The 23,574-nt window shown below is 39.5% G+C and overlaps 1 protein-coding gene across 3 annotated transcripts in view; it reads left to right on the top strand.

Annotated features, from left to right (window-relative positions):
- Positions 1 to 23,574, top strand: part of TBXAS1 (thromboxane A synthase 1) — a 256,159-nt gene that overhangs the window by 100,427 nt on the left and 132,158 nt on the right. For all 3 annotated transcript variants that reach the window (XR_015803902.1, XM_088165417.1, XM_014876964.2), the window contains one exon: positions 9,138 to 9,190. Coding sequence is in view for 2 of the 3 variants with exons in the window: in XM_088165417.1 (XP_088021543.1) it covers positions 9,138 to 9,190 (53 nt within the window). In the remaining variant the exon portion in view is untranslated. The remainder of the gene's footprint in view (positions 1 to 9,137; positions 9,191 to 23,574) is intronic.

Below are 23,574 nucleotides of genomic sequence, written 5' to 3'. Positions count from 1 at the left end.
TTTCCACAACAGGTTTGGTTAATATATTTTATCCTTTAAAATGGCACTTTCATGGTCTGAAGGAATCTGCTGTTGATAGGTCTGAAAAGGAAGTGGAAAACTCCTTGGAGGAAAGAGTCCTTGCTTCCCTTTCTTGAGAAAGAAGTCAACTTTCATTTCTTGGAATGCCACTTTTTTGCCAATGGAAACAGTGCTGTGTTGTCAGAGTGCTCCCCAAATCTTTGTTTTCCTTAGATTTAGCTACCGTGTCTGTATGTCCTACAAGAGGTTTTTCCCATTTCTTCAAATTATGCAATGACTGTTTTGTTTCTCTGAAGGAAGGCCAGCAAAGAAAATTAATAAAGTCCATTCACTGTTAGTGAGATGTGCTGAATGCTTATGCTAATCCATCTGAGACATTGAGCTCACAGTGAAAATCCACATTGAAGTGGTCCTCTGTTGTACAATCAACTCCTTCCTATAGAGAGCACTGCAATTCTCTGTTTTCCTGTTGTAATTTGAGGATATAGTAATATTAAGGCAGCAAAGGTAGTTAGAGATCCAGTGGAATTATATGTAAGTAGAGACTGTGTAGGAGAGAATTACACTCAGTTTGGAAGGAAGGCAGCTTAGAAGACATTTAGTGGAAATTACATACTTAAGTAAAAAAAATAATCCATTGTTCCTTTCTATTTTTTTCTAGTTTTCTTGACTTATTATAAATATATGTTTATCAAAAGATCAGAAACTGCAGTGAGTCTGTAAGACCTCATATGGAGCCTTTCATGAACACACATTGAACAAATTGTAATTCTCTTTGTACATGTCTTCATAATGACATGTTTTCTGGTTTGGACAAAGGTGCCTAGAAGCTTGAATAGGTGTCATCTGTGACATTTACTATGAAGTAAAATAAGGGCCTAGCAGGGGTAAGTGTTATCTAGACAATAGTCCTAGTAAAAATAGTAAGTTAGCAATTATATCTCTATAATGGATATAAACAAGGTCTAAGCTAACAGCAGGTAACTTTCAAATAGATAAAAAGAAATATTATTCTAGCCAATGTAATCAGACCGGAGAATTCATCATTGCAATAATCAGAGAGTTGAATACAGCAGCTGGAATAATTTGAGGGTCTGGATAATTTTATGACTAATTACATTTGTAGCTATGCATACTATATGAGTAATTCAATCTTAAGCTAACAGTTGGGTGAGGAAGAAACCTCCCTCTACTTAAAGCATTTTAGAGTTAGCCATGCATATAGGGTTCTTTTCCTTATGCCTTTCTTCAAAGCCTCAGGCATGTGATATGTCTGAAAGCTCAGAAACAGATCAAATTTGTTGATATTCCTTTCCTTTCTCATATACTGTCTGTGTTTCTGTGGCAGAGAAGGAATGCTTCTGTAAGCTACCAAGGAGGAGGATTGTGAAACCTTCAGCTTATCTCTGGCTCTACCATTGACTTCTTATATGGCATTTGGCAAATTGTTTAATCATGTGTACTTCCAACTCCCCACCTGTGACAGATGGGCATTTAACAGCCCAGAGATGTTGAGGAAAATTATGTTTGTAAAGTGAAATGAGACTGAAAAAAGAGACAAAAAAGAAAGTGAGAATCTCATTGCAGTATGCCAAATTAAGGTATGAGACTATATCTATACGAGAATGAGTTGGAAAGTTAAGGTGAGTAAACTAGAAGTGTGAATGCAGTGTGCACATGTGAAAATGTAGTAAATCTTTTCCATGAGAAGAGTCCATCTTATTCTAGAAGTGACTCTAGATCTCCTTGAAGGGGTGTAGATGACCTGGGTTATTCATCCTTCACACTTAATTTTTTGTAAGTATCCACGTCTTGCTTCCTGTGCCTCAAAACCCTTCCTGAGGTTCTTGTCTCCCCTGTGCTGACTAAAAGGCTTCTAAAATATTGCTACTTCAATAGTCGATAACTTTTATCTAATTTCAAGCAACATTTATCCACAGCGAGTTTATACTACTTTGATCTTTTAGTAATGTAGGCCTTTATATTAAATAGATATTTTTCTCTCCCTGATGATTCCTCCCAGCACAGTTCTAGACAGCAAGCATGTCTCCTCCCTTTGGTCTGCTAAAATGAACTTTTGGTTAGCTAAAATGGACTCTCCTAATTATGACTTGTAAGACAGGCCTTCTATTCCCCGAAGATCCTTGTAACCTTTTTCTCCACTTGTTCCATTTTTAATTCATTCCTTTTGAACGTGGCAGCTCATCAGATTTACATGCAGCATTCCAGAGAAAGCCTATCACAGATACTCTACCTCTGTAGTTTCCATCATACTTTTTTCCATCACACATTTTCCATCATCTTTATCCTATGGCTAATGTGTCCATCCAGGTTTTTCACTTCTGTCTTACTTTCAGGCAATCACTTACTACTGCAGAAGTTCTTGGAGTTAACATAGTCTTTCTCTAAGGGCACGAAGCTTTGCTTTTAGGTACTCTCCTCTGTTGCAGTTGTTCAGGTTCTTCAGGTCATCCAGTTTTGGTATGACAACATCTCTGCTTGCTGAGGAAAGGATGTCTTTTCAGAACAATGTACTTCACTGAAGTCTGACTCTCTTTTGTGCCAAACTCAGTCCTCCGAACATTGAACAAGGTTTGTCCCAGGACTGACCCTTGAGAAAACTGTGGGTTTCCTCCTTTCCTGGCTGTACCTTTTCTTTCTACTCTGTCCCTACCCACTTCCCTACAGTTTCAATGTTTACTGTCTTTTGTTTTTTATGCTGATTTTCATTCTTCTGGGTATGACAATGGTCCCCCAGCCGCCAGACTAAATGCATTACTGAAATCTGTGTGCATCTTTCATTGTTCCCTCACCTAAAAAATATGTTATTTTCCTAAAAAATGATAACAAACAGTGTATCCCATTTCCTATTCCTGAGATCCTCTTTCCATTAAGTATTTGCTGTGAAGTGGGCACCTGAGGGACTGTGAACTGGCTGGAGCTGCTTCATCCAGCCATCCACTTGGGCAATGCAGGTGCTTTCAACTCCGATGTTAAAAACATATGAGGGATTTTGTGAAGAAAATCTGAGGACTTAGGGTCCCATGCACTGAGAAATCTTGCATGCTGTTGAGGTCAGGCTTTCCACTGTGTGTTTTCTTCCTTGGCTCCCCCTCCCTCCAACTCTTCTGTTACCAGCCTATTAGACTCAGCCATTAACCTGGTTAATGGGGAGAAACAGCAAATACCAGAAAAGATTACATTTTCTTAATTCCCATTTGGAAATTTGACTGGTTTAAACAGTAAATGTCTCAAGAAAAGACATACCTCAGAAAAGGGTCTAGAATATGTCTTGCTTTTGTAATGCTGGCACACACAGGTGGAGAAGGATGAGCTCAGCACTTCACTGGTGAGTCGTCTTTGGGGGCAAAAAGGTAGTGCTCTGGAAAAGCTGTGAAAGTGACTTTAAGCTGAGGTACTGAATGCCCATGAGCAAATTGTATTGTGCCATCTGATCCTTTTAGGTGATAGGATTGGTTAAGATGGGATCTGGATGCCTTCTTATCTTTTGTGTGATATGATTTGAGCCCAAGAACCTTTGTCCTCTCTGAGTGGGAGAGGTGACAGAAGAAGAAGGAGGCAATGAAAGGCATGTGGTAAGGACAGAGAGGAAGGAAGAGCTCATGCAAGAGAGGAAATATCCATGTTTCAGGAAGGGACTAAAGCTGTTTCTCTGAAGTGAGACAACAGCTCTTTGTTAAGGACAACAAAGTCTAATGCAGCACACAGAAATAAATCTGCCCACTTAATTTTTATTAAAGATCTGAAAAGGTAGAAGGAAAGAAATTTATGATTTGTTTGGTATTTAGCTCAGGTAATTTTTTTATAAATTGTGTAATGAGAACACATTGTCCAAATTTTCATATGCAGATTCAATTAGTGTTCAGTTGATTAGCCTTTACAGATGAGATTAACTTAATTACATAACACTAACCTCTCTTAATAACTATTAAGGGTACGAAGGCTGCCTTTAATAAATTTAGAAGGGCTATATGTGTTTTTTAAAATCTGAAATGACACACACATAAATTAAACCAAATTACACACAGAGGACAACCATTAATGGTAATGATCAAAGGAAACAAACTATGTACATAGCTCAGAATGAGACTGCTTAGAAGTTCATGCTGTGTTACTCCTCTTGTCTGCTGGCATCCTAGTGATTTCACTAGGATTATTACTGGAGATGATGTACAGTCTGGGGTTGTTCCTTCAAAGAGGGTTGCAGGCTTATACAAGGTTACTTTAATTAAATGTTAGCTTGTGTTAAAAAAAAATCATTTTGGGTACTAGGTTATTAGCAATTTTCTTTTTCAAGTGGTCTAAAGAAAAAAGACATGTGAAAGCCCATTGAATGCTAAAACTCTGATCCATAAATGTTGTTTGTTGTCATTATGTACCATAAATAATGGTATAGATTTTTTTATCTCTTAATATGAGGTGTGCACTTGAACAATGATGCTGTGATTATTAATATCACAATGAAACAGAGCGTCACATCTGATATAGAGTGATAAAAGTGGAGCATATATGGGACTAGTTATGGGATGTGGAATCTTTGTCTTCTGAGTCACAGGTTTGAATCCAGGTTGTCTTGGTAAAGTGACTGACATCAGATAATATCTGATACTTTTCAGAAGGGAGCGACAAAAGAAGCCTTTTTCCCTTGGCTGTTCTTGCATGGGTAATGTTTCCCACTTGCAATGAATTTTGATGGGCTCATCACATCTATCTCCACAGAGCTTAGTAGCTTTTGTGGCATTCAGTACACTACAAAATTCAAGGGTTACCCTCATTGCATTCTCTAGGACCCATTTCAGAGTCCAAATTTTGAGCTACTGTCAGGAGCATGCATCTGCTGGATCCCAGGTTTGTGGCTCTCTTCAAACCATTTTATCTCATGACCCTGAAGGAGTACAGTGAAGTTCATAAACCACATCATTTGTTTTCCACCTGCAGTAAGCTGAAATGTTCAAAGCATCCTCCATACAATCAGAGTAATTTCCTATTTGCCACCATGAGATCTGCAGGCACTGAGAAACTAAAAGGATATGTCTCATGTTAAACACCCCAAAAATCAAAATGCATTGCTTCTCTCTGAAATACTGCCTCTTTTTGAAAACTTTGGCTTAGTGCCTACAACCATTTTCAGCAAGGAGGGAAGATGACATTGCTGCAGATTTTTTCCTTGCTGTGAGGAACTAGCAAGGTGAATATCCAATGAGGAGGAAATTGCTGAAGTATCTGTCTTGGAGTGACAGAGTCTAGTGAAAAAAAAGGAGAGGGGGTACTTAAGCAATAGCAGCCCTTTCATGTATGCAGTTCAAGCTGAAGCTTAAACATTCAGTATCTCAAGAAAAATGGTTGACGATGACCAGACCAAATCTTTTTCTCTTCCATGGGGTTTGTGTCTGTATCCTTGAGAGCAGGATTTGGCCTTGTGATGGTTATATCCAGAGATGCAGCTGATGATACATACTCAGAGGAAGGGGAGAATGCAAATTCCCTGCAGGGAGGCAACCACCAGCCATGTAAACAAAGGGTGTGCAGCAGTCAGCCCACTTAAGCTGCTGTTTCCATGGTATACCAGATGCTGTAAAATATGCTATCTTCAGGAGAAGAAGCTTTTCCTACTCCTGCATTATCCTATTTGATGATGGACTGTCCTCAGGCTGGTACCTCACTGTATAGGCCACATGTGACAAGTCCCCCTGCCCAACCATTTTCTGAGTTGATGATGATAGTTCATATTCTGCAGCTTCCAAACAGAGAAAAAACAAAGTGTTTTTTTTTTTTAAACTTGGAACATCTTTGCTAACTGTGCTTTTAATTGTTACTACTGAGTGTTTAATGCACAACAATTCTTCCTGATGCATGTGGTGTCTTACCATAATACTGGATGTAGTTTTGCATTTCTGTTTTCTTTTGTTTTTCTAAAAAAACCAGAATACATATGTTTTCATTTTCCCCTGATTATTTTTTTCCTAATCCTCATGTTGTTTTGTTATAATTCCTGGTTTAGGGAGGTTAAAACCACTGGCTAGAAGTCAGCAGGTGCCATTTCTGAGTTTGACTTCATATCACCCAGTGGATAAATAAGAGGCAAGGAAACAAAGATAGGTGGTCTCCTCTCCCATTTTCTTGTGAAAAAGCAGTTGATTGTAAGCAGGTGCTTGGTTATGTCATAGATACTAAGTACAAATGCAATTATAAAACGTGGACAAGGGTACAATAATTGGTTGAAGCAAACCAAACTCATACAGTGTAAAGAAGTTACCAGAAGCACTTCTGAGGCTTGCTATGCTTCAAACATGGGAGAGGAAGAGGATGTTTTCAGGGTACTGTCTACTGGAGGCCATGTTTGGGGATGATGCTGCAAAACTGGCAGAGCTGTGTGCATGTGGCACATCCCCTCACTGAGTCCATGCAGGTTCATGGGCTTTCCTCGTGGTTATCAAATACAAACGCAGGGGCCTTTTTATGACTCCAGCTTCCTCCGGTTGAAAAATGTACCTTGGTGTGTAAGGGATACATGCACGGGCTCTCTGCCTTGTCTGTAGTCATGGGGTCCTGTGTGTGCTCTTGGCTTGTGTTTCCAGGTCTGCCACCATGAGACATGCTACCAGGTGCTTACCTGGGCTCTGAAGGAGGCCAGAACAGCAGTGGGTCCCAGGGGTGAGCAGTGGAGGCAGGTAGTGGTGAGAATGTGTGTGCAGTGCTGCATGGCGTGAGAAAGCGTCCTGTAGCGTAGAGAATGAAGGCTGCTTTTATTTCTGAGGATGCTTTCTCACAGTCTTTCCCAGGTGCTTTGCAACTCCTTCTCTTCCCCCATCCTGCAGGCTAATGCTTCTTATATTAGGGGAAAAAATTAAGCGTAGTTAATTTTAAGCCAGTGCAATTATTTAGGAGTCCTGGAGGTGAAAAACCAGTTACTGGTTAACAGAACTGATTTGAAATGGGCTCTGCCTGACCCCCCTACTGTAGTGAGCCAGAAGCAGTTCTTCCAAGAAGCTGGCTTTCTGGAAGGCTTTTTCACTGAATCATTTAATGCCTAGGCTTCTTGAAAATGTTAATATCCTGCTGGCTCACCGGAATGCAGCTGGTGGGTACAGCAAGTGCAATACCTATGTGCGTGCCTGCAATCCAAAGCACAAGTGAGCAGGCAGGGGTCAGGCTGCAGCATGAGTGTCCTTGCAGAAGGTTCAGGTTAGGAGGGAAGTGGGCTGGAGAGCAGACCTGGCTTGGCATCGTCCCACAGGACTGGAAGTTCCTCTGCCCTGCCCGAGCAATGCAGCTGCGCTACAGCAGCGTTTTGCATCCCTCGTGGGGCCGTGGCACTGGCAATGCCGGCTGTGTTTGTGCAGCTCGGGGCTGCTCTCCTGGGCTGTACCAGCCTTAAACCAGCCTGGAGAGCAGCGCTGGGGGAATCTGACCCCAGGCTTCCCCCCCCCTTGCATCGGTAGACAGCCTTTATAATGCTGGACAATCATAGCAATTGCAGGCTAAGTCCTGCAACAGCTGGAGTATCTCTATAACAAAAATGCAGGTCGGTGTGAATGTGTATGTGCCTTTTCCCCTCCCACGGTGTCTGCGGGAAAAAGCCTTTTTGAGTTACCTGTCTGTATTTGTGGTATTACAAAGGCTTTGTCCACCTTAGTTTCTGTGTGCTAATGCATGACGCTTTTCTGCTTACCTTAGTAGTAAAGAATTTTTTAGGGGAGAATATATATTCTTTTCAAGCAATATACATTGTCAGACCATCATCTAATCCACCTCTTTCATAATTTTATCTTTAGCATGTTTTCTTACACGTCATCCCATGTTTTTTGTAGCTAAAGGAAAACCTGGAGTTCTTGGAGACATATTGTCCTGCAGAATAAAAGTATTCCAAGTCCAGGATTAAAAAAATGAAAGTAAAAAGTACTGCTGTACTATAACGATATAATAAATAATTGAGGAATTCTGTGAGAGGAGGACTGTAGGTGGTGGCAGGTGCTTTGCTAATTTGGACAATAAGGTAGCACCCAAGGGTGGTAAGTCGGATCATTACTTTTTGAAAATCTTTTACCAGATTTTCTTTTGCTTAGTGTGGTAAGATATTCTCAAAGCATACGTGCATTACACTGGCTTGTTTATTTATGTCAGCAGTAGATGTATTTACAGTAGTTTGTATTGTTCTAGCTAATATTCTGTGGTATGTCATAAAAAACAAGAAATGTTCAATATGAGACATAAGTATTCTACTTTGTTAGTGAATTTTCTCTTAAAAATGAAAATAGATCATGATAGTCTGTCTTCCATGAATATAAATGCAGATTAATGCAATCAAATGTGTTAGTTTTTCCATAGAAAAGTTGCAAACACAATGGAGCATGGTCCTCAAATATTGCGGTTTCATTAAAACAGATTTTTTATTGTTCACTTTCGGGGATATATTTAGCACACCTTCTTTAGATTGATCAATTTGAATTCATTTAAGACACTAACAATTGAGTATAGTGGCAGGTTTATTTAGATAAATGGATACCAATTTTCATCAATTATGAAAATGAAAGACAGTAAAAATACTAAAAAAATCTAAAAAATAAATCTGCTTACTATTCTGTGGAGTGTACCAGCTGACTGCCTTGAGCTAAACTTTGACTTGGCAGGTTTGGGGGTTTTTTTTAACAATGTGGCTAAAACCAAAACAAGATAACCTTGCCATATTTCCTGTGCTTCTCTTTTGTGTAGTAAGTCATATACATATCCTTTTATTAATTTCTCTGTTAGTTTTCTGTCAGTTTGCATATCTGAAAAAAATTGAGTCAGGACCAAAATGGTGAAGTTAGTTTAAAAATAATAAATCATGAAATGGTAACAAATTTTGGAGCATAAAACATTGATGGAAACGTTTCATGGCTGTCCAGATATTTTTTGGGATTGGGATTTGTTTTTCCAGCCATCCTTTCTAGACTCTGTCACATATGGACAATATTAGACATGTGAGGTTATGAGTTAATACCATGGTTCTCCTGGCTGAGATTCAAAGCTTTGTGTGAATGGTAGAAACAGTGTGTAATAGAGCTTCAGCTAAGCACTTCACTAAAATACTGTGTTATTTTTCTTTCTTCCAGGGTTTTTGGGAAAACCACACAAAACTCATAACAGAGTATGGACCTGTTTGTGGGTAAGCTTAGCAGTGCTATCAGCTTTCTTCTTTCTGGCTCTTGCTTTTTGAGTTTGTTGAGCAGGAGAGGAGAGAATACCAAGATAAGATATTCATCAAAATGCAGAATGCAGTGTTTCAGTTTGGGGGACAGAGGTGGAGGTGGTTTGATTACATGCAGCAAATACTCTTGAAGCTTATATTTGTTCAGCATTTGGCATCGGACTTTATTTTCCTCTCTCTTATTTTAATTATGCACATAAAGTTTAGTCCTTTTCAGAACTGTACAAAGCTACCAGTCTTCAATATTCTCTTTTCATCTGCATGTTCTTTATACTTACAGTGAACAGTGGAAATAATAATTTGTCATCTTAAACAAACCCTCAGTTTATGAAATAGTATGAATTTGGTTCAGCTGTTGCTATCTATACTTATGCAAAATTCCTAAACTTAAAATACAATGAAGTACAGATTAGAAATGAGGCATTCCTCTCTCTATAGCTCAGCTGTGCTATCTTAGCAGTTTATTAGAAGTAAAGAGGATTTAAGTAGTATATCCCTTCGTAGAAGCCCTTCCACATTTCTGTGAATGTCATTTCTGTTCCCAGAACTACCTACTTTCCAGTTGTCATCATTTTAAGTGGAAATGCAGTTGTCCCATGGTATCTTCTATTGTTGTGGTCAGTTGGTGCTTGTAGTATAACTAGTATTTCAATATATAATTTTTTCATTGTGCAATTTGTTAATTGATGTTCAAGGTGCAAGATTGCCTGATAGTTATATATTGAAATACTAGTTATGCTACAAGCTCCAACTGACCACAAATTATGGAAATGTCTCATTTTTTTCCCGTGGTCTGCAAGGAGTTTAAGATACTTGCAAGAGAGCGCATATGAATGTCTGTGTGTATACATATTTGATTACAAAAGATACCAATATGCTCTGTATGCTCTTCAGCAAAAAAGCTCTAGCAGAAAGAAGTCAGGTTCAGGCATTTGATGCTCCAGTCACAGCCTCCTTGTGGCATTAATGCTCAGCCCTAAGGACAAAGTGCTGCAAGAAGTGATGGAAATAATGAATTCCAAGGGTTAAGTACTTGTCTAGGAGGAAAAAAATACAGTGTCTTGGCTGGCCAGGAATGGGAAAAGATATTCATTAATGCTGTGGCAATTTGTATGTTGTGTAACAAATGGAAAGTGACTGAGGCTTATTATCTCTGTGACCTTTGGTGTGATGCCCTTAAATGACAATAATGTAAGAACACTGGCATTTATTCCTCAGTATACTTCCCTCCTTATTAATATCATGCCTATTTTTTTTCTAAGCTGAATTTGAGACAAGTTGCTATTTAGTCATCTGTCTGCTTACTCAGCCAGGCAAGGCTATGTCATTGGAGAAAGAGATGTATAATTACAGTATTTGAGCAGATAGAAAGTTTCATTTCTCCAGTCTACTTACAGACTGTTAGGGAATGAAACCTCTGTGAGAGTTGCGTGGACTGCAAAGCTGGATGATGGTGTCGTGGTCAGCCAGGATAGTTCTGCCTCTTTGGGATTCTCTAGGTAGGAAGCGTGAGCATAGGTATACTTCCATTATTGCATGCATGTAAAACTCAATTTGTGAGCGATCTAGGAGGCTGGCAGAGAAAAAAAATGCTGTTTTTTCACATCTCCCAGGAAAACAAAGCTGGATGCAAACAATGCTGTGTTCGAGGTAAGGTCTATTTGTAGTTGAAGGAGACTGTTTTAAAGCCTGGCTTGCAAGCTGCTGTTCAGTAGGTGGGGTATGTGTCAGGGGGTATTTATCACAGTCCTGTCAATTAAAGAAATTCCTTTTCCTTTCTTGTAAGTCTTCAGTGTGATTCTTTCTGTGGTTCTTTGAAATGGGCAAATAAATGGTAGGTGTGTTTATGTGTATATTCCCAGCAAAGTATTGGATCTGGCAGATGGAAGAAGATGTGGCATTTTTCTTTTCCCAGATTGAAGACCGCTTTCCAATAAGCATAAGGAGCAATGATCTTTATTTCTATAGTGGTGAAGTGAGTTGAATACAAATCTTCGGAACTGAAGCCTTTTTTTCTTCCTAAGGTCACTTGAATAGTCTGAATGATACCATCACAACTGTTTTCTTTTGTGTGTGAATTGGTTTCCTTGACAACAGGATGTCAAATCAACTTTTCAGCTTTAATCAAGTCAAAACAATATATCCCTTCCATTCCAAAAGGCCTCAAGTCGGAGAGAATTATTTCAAGTAAGGCTTTTGTAGGTCACAAAAGCTTTTTTTCCCCCTTCGCTCCCGTGTGCAAATCCAAAGGAGAGGTGATGTTACTGATATTTTATAAAGACAGACAATGCAAATAGTCATCAGTTGTGAGTTTGTGCTGTGAAAACTGTTTGTTTTCATACAGAGGTGGCCCAAGATGGAGGCCAAGGCAGAAACAAACAGTTCTGGTTTGGTGCAAAAGCAGAGATGGAGTGTTTCTATTCAACAGGGGAGTCCAAGCCACTGGCGTGGCTTTTGAAGAGGTCCCGTAACAGAGCAGAAATCTTTGCTTTAGTTATAATTTGGAGTACCTTCTATAAAAATCTTCCTCTAAAATATGTGTGCTATTTCTCCATAACAAAAATAAAGTTGAAAATAATCTTATTCGGAAAACAGTGTATTAATACATATTAAGATTTGCCTTGAATATTCCCCTATTCACATAAGAGTTCTGCAGGAGAGTAGCCCTGTTTGCTGTGGAAATTAGTGATTTATGCCACTCATTTTTTGGGTGATATTAATGCTATGTTACTTTATTTTCATCTCCACCATACCCAGTTGTTCCATTTCAATAGGTTAATGGCTACTTATTTCCAATGGCTAATTGGAAATAGGTGATAAAAGCAGACAGAAAAGTAAAGAGGGACAATATACTTTATGGAATCAGAAAAGCAACCTCGACAATGAGAGAGCAAGTTAGTTTTACTTTCTATATGCACTTAATATGCATTTGACTGCTCTGCTGCAATTGCATCATTATGGCTTTACAGAACTGTAGGTATGCATGGCTGATTTGGAGTAAAAGAAATCTGCCAAAATAATGTATCTAGTATGGCCCAACAACATACTACCAGTGATTGTAGAAAGTGTGACACAGCCTCAAGTGGGCAATTGGTTGCTCTGGGATGAAGGAACTTATTCTGCCTTCGACCGTAGCAATGCATTAGGACATGGGGAAGAATGTAAGAGATCATAACATAGACCTCACTGTGTACAATCAGAGTATAAAGACAGATTAAAATTCAGTGCAGTTGGTGGGGTGACATTCTTTCTTCATGTTGTTTAATATCTGAAATAGCTTGCAGCAGGTCAAACAGTATTCTTACTCTGCCTTGATTTGAACACTCAACCTCCTATGAGAAGTCTGAAGATGTCTGTAGTGGAAGCTCTGGTTTGTCACTGTGGGGGCTTGGGGCTTTCCCCTTTTGTGGATGGAAGAGGGACATGTGTTTCTGGGATTTGGGCACGTGGAACTTTACTCAAAAACTTGTTCTTTCTTCTGCCGTCAAATACCTTGGGACAAACCTAAGGTGGATAGGACAGGATGTCCTCCTGCAGCTGGCATCTTCACCATGGGCTGAATTTAACTGAAGAAACAATGTCTTTATTGCTATTTTATTTTCACAAAGTTTTTTGACCCCTCTATTTCTAGCCTTATTCTGCTTTCTGTGGAAGAAGTAATTCCAGGAAGTGTTCTCATCTTTGTTTCTGAAGGCTCATGTAAAGAAATAACTTGGTTTTATGAAAAAATCTTATCCTGCTTGATTTTCTCTTTTGCAGTGGTGGGGAGAGGGGGGCAGTGTCTAATGGACTTACTACCTCTCTTGTGGTACTTCTTTAGTTGGATATTTTAAAGAATTTACTTTTTTATATTTCAGCTAGAGGAAGTCCTACCTGGGAAATGATAGGGTAAAACAAGCTCCCTGTTGCTGTTTTATAGCTTCACATAATCTCTGTTAACTATGTAACCGGATAGGGAATTTTGGTAACCTCAATTGCCTGGATTTTTGTTTTCTTAAAGAGAAGTATATTTTTTGGCTGGTGTCAGGTCTTTCGTATTTCATCAAGATTTATTTTCTTCTCACTGCTTTCTCCTTTATGTGTTGTGATAAGGTTCATTGACTCTAAGATTGTTGACTAGCCCCAGAATTGCTGTGTGTTAGTTATCTTTTTCTTCCCTTAGCTACCTGCTTATTGTACAGTACAGCAGAATCCCTAAGTCTGACCACATGAGTAATCACATTAAAGTCAATGGTATTACTCAACATGCTTCAAGTTAACCAGAAGTCTGTCTACCTTGCTGAATCAGGGCCATAAAAAACCAATTACATTTGTTCCTTAAAAAATATTTTTAGTGCTGTTGCTACACATAAACACCTAGTTCTATTGTACCTGGAAGAAGTCAATGGGGAAAGAAATATTTCTTCTCCCTTCCCACCCTCTCTTTTGATAGTACTTTGTATACAGAAAATTTAGTTGCGCTTCTGTTAAATGTGTTAGCCTCATTCCCTCTGAAATGGAAAATATTACTGCATGAATGGACAGAACAATAGTGTTAATCTTAATGTTTTTGAGTTAAAATTTCAGGTACCTTTTCTTTTTTTAATCTCTGTGAGAATTTGTAAATAGTAACCTATTTTTTAAAAAATTGTCTTTTAAAAAAGAACTGAAACCAAACAATACTCCTGGGAGAAACCCCAGGGCAGAATTCATGATACAATGCTACATCTCCATCTGAATTCCCACAGTTAAACATAATTAGGTATTGGTTATAGTTGGCTCCAGTGGTTAAATCAAGCTGCTGGAACAAATCCTGTGAGTTACTTTTGGGTATATCATCATCAGTTTCTCCTCTTGTCTCTAGAGTTAATTGGTCCTAAAAAACCCAACCTTTTGTGGGACTGATACCTAAAGATTTACTCAAAAAGTGGCATACCACACTGTTCTGCGAGCTGGAATCTGTCACTGTTACAGGTGGAATGGTTTTTGTGGCTGCCTGATCACTATTGGAGTATTTCACATTTGCATATGTAGATCTGTGGGCTGCAGTTTATTGGCAAAATTTGCAGTAAATTAGTTGACCAGTTAAATTCTGGCATTTTTCAAATGTACTTGGGTCTCTGGAACATTACAAATTGATACCTAGTATAGTAGTAATGTCAAAGGTATTTATTAATGAGCGACTCATAGCCACAAACAAATCTGCTGTGTGGACTGTGACGTCCCATGAGAGCTGTGCAACTTGAGCTAGTGTGCTCTGTGATGGTTCTTGATTTGTTGCTGTAGCCTCTGGCTGCCCCAGTAAGGTCCAGGGACATTTGTGTTCTATGAATTCACAGACTGAACTCAAAAGCCCATCAAAATTTCACAGTTCCAGCCCTTAGTGCAGGCAAAGCCATTTGGATGGAAACCTCTGGTGCAAGTGGTAGTCACTTTTGTGTGCCAAGCTCTTCCACTCCTCTCTGAGGCTCCAGACGTTGCCCTGGGATGGCTGAGCTGCAGGCACGTGCTCACTGTTCAGCTTTTTCTCCAGTTTCCTCCATCCAATCCCTCCATGACTCTACTGCAGCTGCTTAAGCCAATGTAATCTTTTACACCTCTGGAAAGAGAGTGTGAAATCCAGCTGTATGGGACAGGCAGCATTTTATGTGCTCTCGTCAAGGCAGCAAAGGACACTGCCTGTCACCTGCACCACGTTCCTGATGCTCGTTTCTGTGCTCACGGTGTGTGCAAACTGCTGTGAACGTAGCTCCAGAAAACTACTCTTTGTTTAGAGGAAAATGTGGTTGTTTTTGCTCCACTGACTGATTTATCTGGACATAGGATGATGGTTCTGTGAGATTGGCCAGAACTTTGTCAGCTCCTAAGATTGATAATGGAAGCAGGAGCAGGTCCTTGTACCTTATCTAAGCATCTAAGGAACCTGATTAAACCTTGATCTGCTTCTGTGTGTGCATATAACAGCCTTGTCTAGGAGAAGGTTTTACCTCCATTTTTTCCTGCAGAAGTGTTTCCTTTTGGCTCCCTGCACACTGGTACTGTGCAGCATTTAGCTGTTGAAGCATAGTCCTTGTGAGCTCCATCTTATGATTATTTGAAAAGTGAAGTTTCTTTTGAAAATGTGCTGTCTGAGAAGTGTTTTACAGCTAATATACAGCACAGGTGATCTTTGATCTCTGCTGCCTGCTTCTTAGCTAATTAATGGTTAAAATGATAGTTTTAAAGGGAATGAAACTGCTGAACAGATTGCTTCTTCTTATCATATTACACCTGCATACCACAATGTGTCATCCTTATTCAAGGAAGGGGGGGAAATATTCTGAGTTACAAAAACTAGTTCTGTAGACTCAATTTCACATTGCTCTACTGTCTTCATTATCTACTGGAGCCTGTATTTGTTAAACTTTTTAACAAGCTGTAAAGTCCACCTTGTAATTTCCCCCTACCCCTTTCTACCATTTGGAAAGAAGCAGGTTGGAGAGCTTTTAAAAGACTGAAAAATCTGAGGCATTATTTCAATATACCAATCCTCCTGGAAAGTATGGGAAAACAGCAGCATTGTAGATTTTGCTGTGCATATTAAATGCTTTCATTAGAATTTCCTACAGCACTCAGAAGTATTGATGCAAACCTGAAGCAGATACATGCAATATGCAATGTTCAGTAGCTATTAATGGTCTCTGACTTCACTCGATATGTATCTGATTATGAACACTAGTGTTCCCAGTGTCATGCATGGTAATTTTTTAATGCATTTCTTGAATAATTTCTCCTCACTCTATGTAGAGGGAAGCAAATGCATCATGCCTCCTAATGTGTGTGTGTTTGTGTGTCCCCTTTCTTGGCAGCTTTTGAAGTGAAAAACAGTTTGTGACTGTTTTGTGACTGTGCTATGAGAAGCACTGAGCAAAAGGGATATCCCTTTTATATATACAGATATCCACTGAGTCTGGAGAAGGATCCAGAGAAGAAACTGCAGATCAGCAACCTGTTGTCTCCAAGCCTAGCACAGGCTGGAACATCCATGGCTCTGTCCCTTTCTCATGCCACCAGCTAGGAGACCCAGGATGCAAATGCTAGTTAGACCCTCTCTCCCCATGCTGGGGAGCCCTTAGACCTCATGGATACCAAAGCATTGCATAGGAATAGACTTGGGATGTCTATTAATTTGTTTCTTAAAAATAGTTGTACTTTCCTTTGTGAGGCCAACTACACTTTTTCCACATATCTACAGAGGTGTTTCCTATCAAGTGCTGCCTTCAGTGTCATTCAGTTGGTGCCACCACTATGTTGGAGTTTGTTCTGGTTTTGTTTTTTTCCATCCGCGACCTTGACTTGTAGGCTCTGTGTTTATGCTTTTTCATATTTCCTTCCCTCCCCACCTAAATGTTCTGGGCTTTTCTTTCTCTTACTTCTCTCCATCCTCTTTAGCTCTATGCTATCTTTCCTCCATGCTCTAATTTTTATTCCTCCCTGTTCTTCTTATCCATGTTGAGTTGAAAACAGTAATATGACCTGACAATTTTAACGTCATTCCAAGGGTTTTATAAATCTCTTCATTACTTTTTTATTGTTTTGTCATATATAGGTTTTAATTTTTCCCTCTACCTTATTAGTATGGGGATCAATTTTAGTCTACTACATTTAATTAGTAGAAAGGGGAACAAAATATCTCCTTTTTCTTTGTTGGCTTGGCACCATGCTAAAATTACCTATTTTCTTTGTTTGACTGACTACCTCTCTGCTTTCCCTGGATAGGCTGCTTTATGTCAGATCTTCTGCTGGCAGTAAAGTGGGTACAATTTCATCAGGCAATGGGCAAAAGTATACCCCACTGCAATGGAGGAAGTTGCTTTCAGCTGTTAGTATGTTCATTTGTTTTTTCCTGTCTTGGGGAACATGGGATGAGCTGACCCACCATTGCCCTTGGGATTGTGAATCTTTCTTTCCCTCCAGTAAATTTAGTGGCTAAACCTGAAGGCTGGTCTTGAAGGAGGATTTATTTTAGTCATACAAATAAAATTCTACAAGTACAATTAAAAAGCTGTAGTAATGTCAAAAAACCTCCCACGCAGAGATATGGCAGGTCTGCAATGACAGATACTGCATCAGGAAAAAGACTGACCATGTCCTCCAGTAATTATTGGGGTATACTCCCACAGGAGTTTTTTCTAGTCTAACTTTATTAAGGTTCAAATCGTGTCCTGTCCCTGAATCTCCTCTCTGCCCCATGCAAACAAGCCTGAAAATAGTGGTCTGGACCTTCAAGCTGTTGTTTACTTCAGCATAGCTTCATTACAGGCATGGAGTCATGACTGTCTGAAGATCTTGACCCAATGTTTAGGTCTCTCTCATGTTATGTAACTTCGATCTTTGGATGATTGTACCTACTGAATAAAATTAGGTTTTATGCAGCAAATTTGAAGACATACCCAGACCTCTTAAAGTAGTTTACAGAAAAAGGAGTGAGCTGAGAGCTGTGTTCTGATTCTGTAAGGTCTAGCAGCAGACATTTTATCACTCAGCAATAATCCAAGATTTTCTGTCAAAGTTGGAATCTATTTTATTGAAAAAAGATCGTGGCAAGGACACTGGGAATTGCTGCAGATTCTTTCAAAGTGACATTATGAGAGGATCTTGTTTCTTAGGGACCTTTTATTGTATAGAAATACTCTGTGTGAAGGGCCAAAGTAAAATGTTACCAAAGCAGCCTAACAATTTTATATGCTCATTGGCTGTCCACTTAGGCCAGTAGGAAGTAAGCTATGTTTGGGGCAGGAGGCAGAAAAAGTAGGTCTCCAAGTGCAGTACAGAGACAAATGTTAAAGTAGGTCAGATGGTAATGTAACATCACATGGAAAGGAATTAGTTTTAAAATATTAAATTCTATTAAAATAATTTAAATTTTTATTTTGGAAATAGAGACGTGTATTACAAAATGGGAAGATTAATATTTGAAGTACCCAAACTTATTCTTACTACAGACCCATATTTTCTCCTTTCTCAGTGGCATTTTATTTGCTTTTGTCCTGTAACTACTACAATTGGATTTTATCAGTAGTGAAGAACCAAAGTCTGTGAAACTACCATAATTTTCATCCTGTTCATTTGCTTAGCAAAATATTTAAACAACTATACCTTTTATAAGACATGGAGCCGGCCCCTTTGATACACCACTGTGTTTATACCTACTCACAGGAGTGCCCTGGACATTGCATTCAGTTTATTTCCCAATCTTTTGCCTGTTCTGGGCTTGCCATTTTGAATATTGGATTTCTGCAGGAAGCTGTACTTGTACTTTCACAGGCTGGCACCTCTGAAATCCACAGGCTGTCCCTGCTGCCAGAGGAGTGGAAGCAGTGGATTGCACTGAGGTCAGAGGACAAGGGGTGTTGCTGACCCTGCCATGCAGGCAGCATTGCCTGTACACTGGTAGGTCTCTGCTGGATTTAAAAGGCTCCAGGTGAGAAGAGCATAATCAATAATTGCAGATATTAAAAGTGGTACATTCTTGTGCTTTCCTGCCTTTTTCCCCTTCCTTCTTTGCCTACAGGACACGAAGCATCTGAATCCCCCAGACGATTGCTCATGCATTTACATTTTCATTTGCTTGGTTTATAGCAGGATTGTTCCAGCTTTTGGGAGGGGCAGCTATCAAAGATGTACAGGCACTGCCATTGTGTTTTATTGTTCCAGTCTATTTTTCCCTGTGAATGTAGGTGGGAGTTTTTCAGTGGGTTGGTTTTGTGTTTTTTTACTTTCTCTTTCTTCTAAGAATTTATAACCCTTTTATTGTCAGTCTTCAATCATTTTTGATAGATCAATATATTTACTTCAATGATGGTTCATCCCACAGTTGTGCTTGTATTTTTTTTTGCTGTGTTTATAGGGGTTATGAATAGATTCAGAGGGTTGCATCTCTGCTATACCTCTCTCGTTGCATGAGGATCAAGTTGCTTGAAATTGGCCCAATACGTTTATATTTAGAGGGAATATGAGATGTTTACATTGGTTTGTCTTCACATCTACTGTTTTTCCTCCCTTTTCTAAGAAAACTTTGAACAATTAGAAATGCTGGTTTTTTCAGAAGTGTTCTCAGAAATCTTAATCATGACTGCTGGTATTTCATGTACATTGAACTGTTTGGAGGCAAGGGTTCTAGGAAACTGCCTTAGCAGACTCCAGAGATCCAGAGGGTTTGGGGAGTAGCACAGAAAGGCAGAATGGTGATATGGACTTAAAAAATGAGGCAGGTCCATGGGAATCCTCTGGTCTCCAGCCAAGCAGCTATGACTGAGGCAGTGAAGAGAAATTCTTGAGTCTTCATCTCACTGATGTCCTTAGGCAGCCAGATGTGAGCCTGGGACAGCTGTTTAATGCAGCTGTGAGGAGAGCTAACACATGTGCAGAGCAGTGTCAGTGTGATTTGCAGTGCTCTAGCTGGGGGTCAGTAGGAGTGGGTGAACAGGACTTGCCAATGAAGGTGAAAGGATATGGCTGTGGAAGAGAGGGCTCCATGTATTATTCCATCCCCAGAGACTGGGGTTGTTTCATGGTAAAGTGATGTATTTCCCATTTGTTATGCAATTTCCCCCTTTCTCTCACCACAAAGAAGGGAGCAGCAAAGGAAGTGTGCTTGTTACAACTGATAATATGTAGAACATGGTAAATGGAAAATAGGTCAACTAGGCAGTGCTCTAACTAGTATTACAGTTTGAAACATGATCTGCATCTTATGACTACGCATTAAATATGGGAAAAAATTCCCTGCACCTGCATGAATTTCAGCGAGGTTTAATAATTTAAACCAGGTGAGCATATTAGCTGTTTGTAGGATATAATCCCCATAGCTGCTTTACCAGAGCCATATACACCCTGGGGTTTGGTACATTCATTCTTAGGCTGGAAAAATTTGCCAAGTTATGAAAGCCATGACTCAACTACCTCTCAGCAGCGTGTTGTCCATTTGTAACAGCAGATTTTCCTGGAAGTCATTACTTTGGAGTGCCGTTGTCAGCTGTACACATCACTCCTGCTCTTCTTGTCCTTTGTGGTAGAGATTTGCTCATTGTTGTTAGTGAGGATGCTACTGCTGATACACAAGCTATCAGGTCTTTCTGTTCTTTTTTTTTTTCTTTTCTATCTCTGTTGAATTGTAGTTTCCTTTGTCTTCTGTGTGGTGCACTGAAAGAGGTTAGGAAATTTATCATGGTTATTTTTAATGGGTTTTTAAAGTCCCACACGACACAGATTGCATTGATTCAGGAAAATTTCCTGGAGCTGTAGCATTGTACTATTAAAAATAATTTTATCATTGCAATTTTTCTGTAAGAAAATACAATTATTTTTCTCCTTCTATAACAAAGCCCTGCTTTCTAATGTTTCTGCATGGTCAGATATTAGCCATTTCCCTTGATAATTTAGGTTGGTCATATGTACTGCTAGCATTTTTATTGTAGAGAATTCTGCTAGTGGTTTCATGATAAATGCATCAAGCATTGGGAAATTACTTTTATTAGTGTATGTTTAATAATGCATTAACTAAATAAATGCGTTTGTGTGTTTATCTTAAGAATGTATAGAAAAAGTACATGCTGCTATAGGTAAAAAAATTAATCTTTATGCATTGTATATGCTGTACCGTAAAAAAAGTACATTCCCAAGAGCTTAGTAGGTGGTTACTATCTTTTTTTTTTTCTTTGTTTAGACATATTTTTTTAGGCAGATTGTGCAAGAAAAGCAGGTTCCAGTGACTGTCCCCCTTGTGGCCGGCTTGACAAGCCTTTCCTTCCCTGAGTAAGGCTGTCCATTATTGGCTGGGATGTGTCTTTATTGCACACAAACTGAATGAATGAGTTTGTGGCTTCCCACTTATGAAACCCTGCTTTCACTTGCTTAAACTTCAGATATTTTCAGGCTAGTAACCATGACCAAGTCGAAGTGTCACTTCTTATTCTACAAAACAGTCTATTGCATGTGTAGTTATATGAAATTCAGTTTGGCTTACTCATTCCATCATGCTATGTTTATGATGCAACCCCCCCGCCCCCCCCAGTCTATTGAGTCCTATGTATTACTAAAGAATTAAAATATTCTAATATCAAGACAGTACTATTTCAGAAATGCATGCATTTGCATTAAAATAAGGAGAGCAAAGGTATTAAGAGGGATGGTGTACAATATAATGTAACTCTCTCATTGATTTAAGATCAAAACGCCAGTAAGAAGGAGTAGACTGAAAGAAAATTATGTACATGTTTATTTCAGATAGATCCAAAAATAAAATATTGTTTTGTCCACCACTGCTGATCCTATTTACAGGAGGCAGATGAGCTGTCTTGCCTATAAAGAAATGAAGGATAAAGTGCAGAATTAAAACAAACAGAAACAGCCTACTGATTTTGAATGTCTCTGTTCTGAATGCTGCTTTTGAAGATATGTATGAGGACAAGTATTTTCAGCACATAGGGACACTCGGTGTGTTCTGAAAGTCTTTTCTTTCCTCTGGGGCTGAAATGGCTAAGCAAAACTGGAGAAGTGAAGAACTCCAGTTGCACTGGAGTTTTGGCCATAAGTAAAGCATACATGAGAGGAAGCTTGCAGAAAGGCAGAGTTATGGATGGCTTTTCTGTGTAGCCCGATGTCACGTCTCAGGGAGGAAAAATAACACAAGCCTCAATTTTATCATGAGGGGCAGCAATCAGATCACATGGATTTTGTTTTAGTTGCCCTGGAATGTTTGCTTATATGAAGTTTAGTGGTGGGTGTGTAACTATAAACTTTATTACACTTGTGCTTTTATTATAGTCAACCTGCTCTATCACCTGCTCTATCTTGTGATGTCGTAGTATCACAAATTATATTTAAATCCTTTGACTGCTTTTCCATTTCATTTTCTCCATATGGCTGTACATATGCTCTCCTCCTTTTGTCTCCTCTCCCCAAATTTTTCTTGGATCCTGCACTGTGACACACACGTCCCTGTTTTCTGGGACAGAGTATTCTCCTTGGCTTCATGGACACGTGTTCAGATAGATCCCCCATAATTTGCTAGAAAGCAGCCCTGCACTGCATTCCCCTCCTCCACATGTTCTCTCAGCCATATTATTCGATGTAGCATCACAGTCGTATCCCTCATCTTCTGCAAGTGTGCTGCTCTGGCTCCATTTATCTTGTATGAAATGGCTTTAGCCCTGCCGGGGTAATGCTGCCTGTTGTTTCTCAGAAATTGCTTACCTCTCTGTCAAAGGAAGCTGCTTAGAGCTCCTAACTAGAAATCAGGATAAGCATTCAGCAGATCCCTATCTCTTCCTTACGTGGAAAAAAAAATTTTAAAAAATAAAGATGGAAAAAAGGTTAACCTTGTTTAGACCAAGTAACATTGTCTGCTTACCCTCTTCAGCCATCTTGTTTTTTCTTTTCATTCCACTGTAAAAATAGGTAGCACTGTTGAATATATATAATAGGCTCATACAAATCCATACAAATGAACACTGTGTTTATAGTAGCAAGTAAAGTTTGGAGACACAGAAAGTTTGCTATCTTCCAGAGGTAGCCTTCCCTAGAAATAATACTCCAGTGTTCTGAAAAAAGTAACCTGATGGTTTTTCTCTCAGGGTATGGCAAAGGAGTATTTCAGTAGTGAATTAGGCACAAAGAGCAAGAGATGAGACCATTCTCATGCTGCATCTCGAAAACCCCCAGAAAGGCCAGGCACAGAAATATGCTGAAACCCACAGGAAACGCCTGCTGCACCATCACATGAGGTCAGTCAGGCATAGCGTGCTTTAGCAAGCACAGACAAAACAAGCTCTGGTGAAAATACCACAGTCTAAACACGAGTAACAAAACACAGACTAATACAGCCCAACTTGCTGGGAAGCAGCATGGGAAAAGATTTAGAACATTGTTCTGGCAGTCTTGCTGAGGTGAAGAGCTATAAGGAGTTTCAGCGTCACCCGGTCACAATAGCACCATGCACCCACGCAGGAGCAGTGACTGGTTTCTTATTAATATCACAGTATTTCTCATTTCCAGTAGCATCCTGTAAAAGCAGTACCCTATTTACAGCTTTCATTCGGCATTAATGAAGTGGAATACTGATGTAGCTAATCAGTGCTAGCGGTGTGATGCAAGCACGCGGAGCGGTGGTGGCAGTGGTAATCATCTTAGCCCAGTTGGCAGGATAAAAATAACCCCTGCCAGCACTGGGAAGTGGCAGCTCCCCAGCTGTGGAGGAGTACAGCCCACGACCCCATGGCTCTGTGCTGCCCTGGAACCCAGCTTCTGCCGCAGCCCACCTGAACATAGAGAAGAAACAACTGTTATAATTCTCCATCCCGAGTTTTTGTACTCGCACTTAC

Source organism: Sturnus vulgaris, chromosome 5 (genome assembly GCF_052056855.1).
Source record: "Sturnus vulgaris isolate bStuVul1 chromosome 5, bStuVul1.hap1, whole genome shotgun sequence".
In the NCBI taxonomy this organism is placed as follows: domain Eukaryota; kingdom Metazoa; phylum Chordata; class Aves; order Passeriformes; family Sturnidae; genus Sturnus; species Sturnus vulgaris.
The sequence above is the reverse complement of the archived record's forward strand: the minus strand, read 5'-3'. Positions and strand labels throughout refer to the sequence as shown.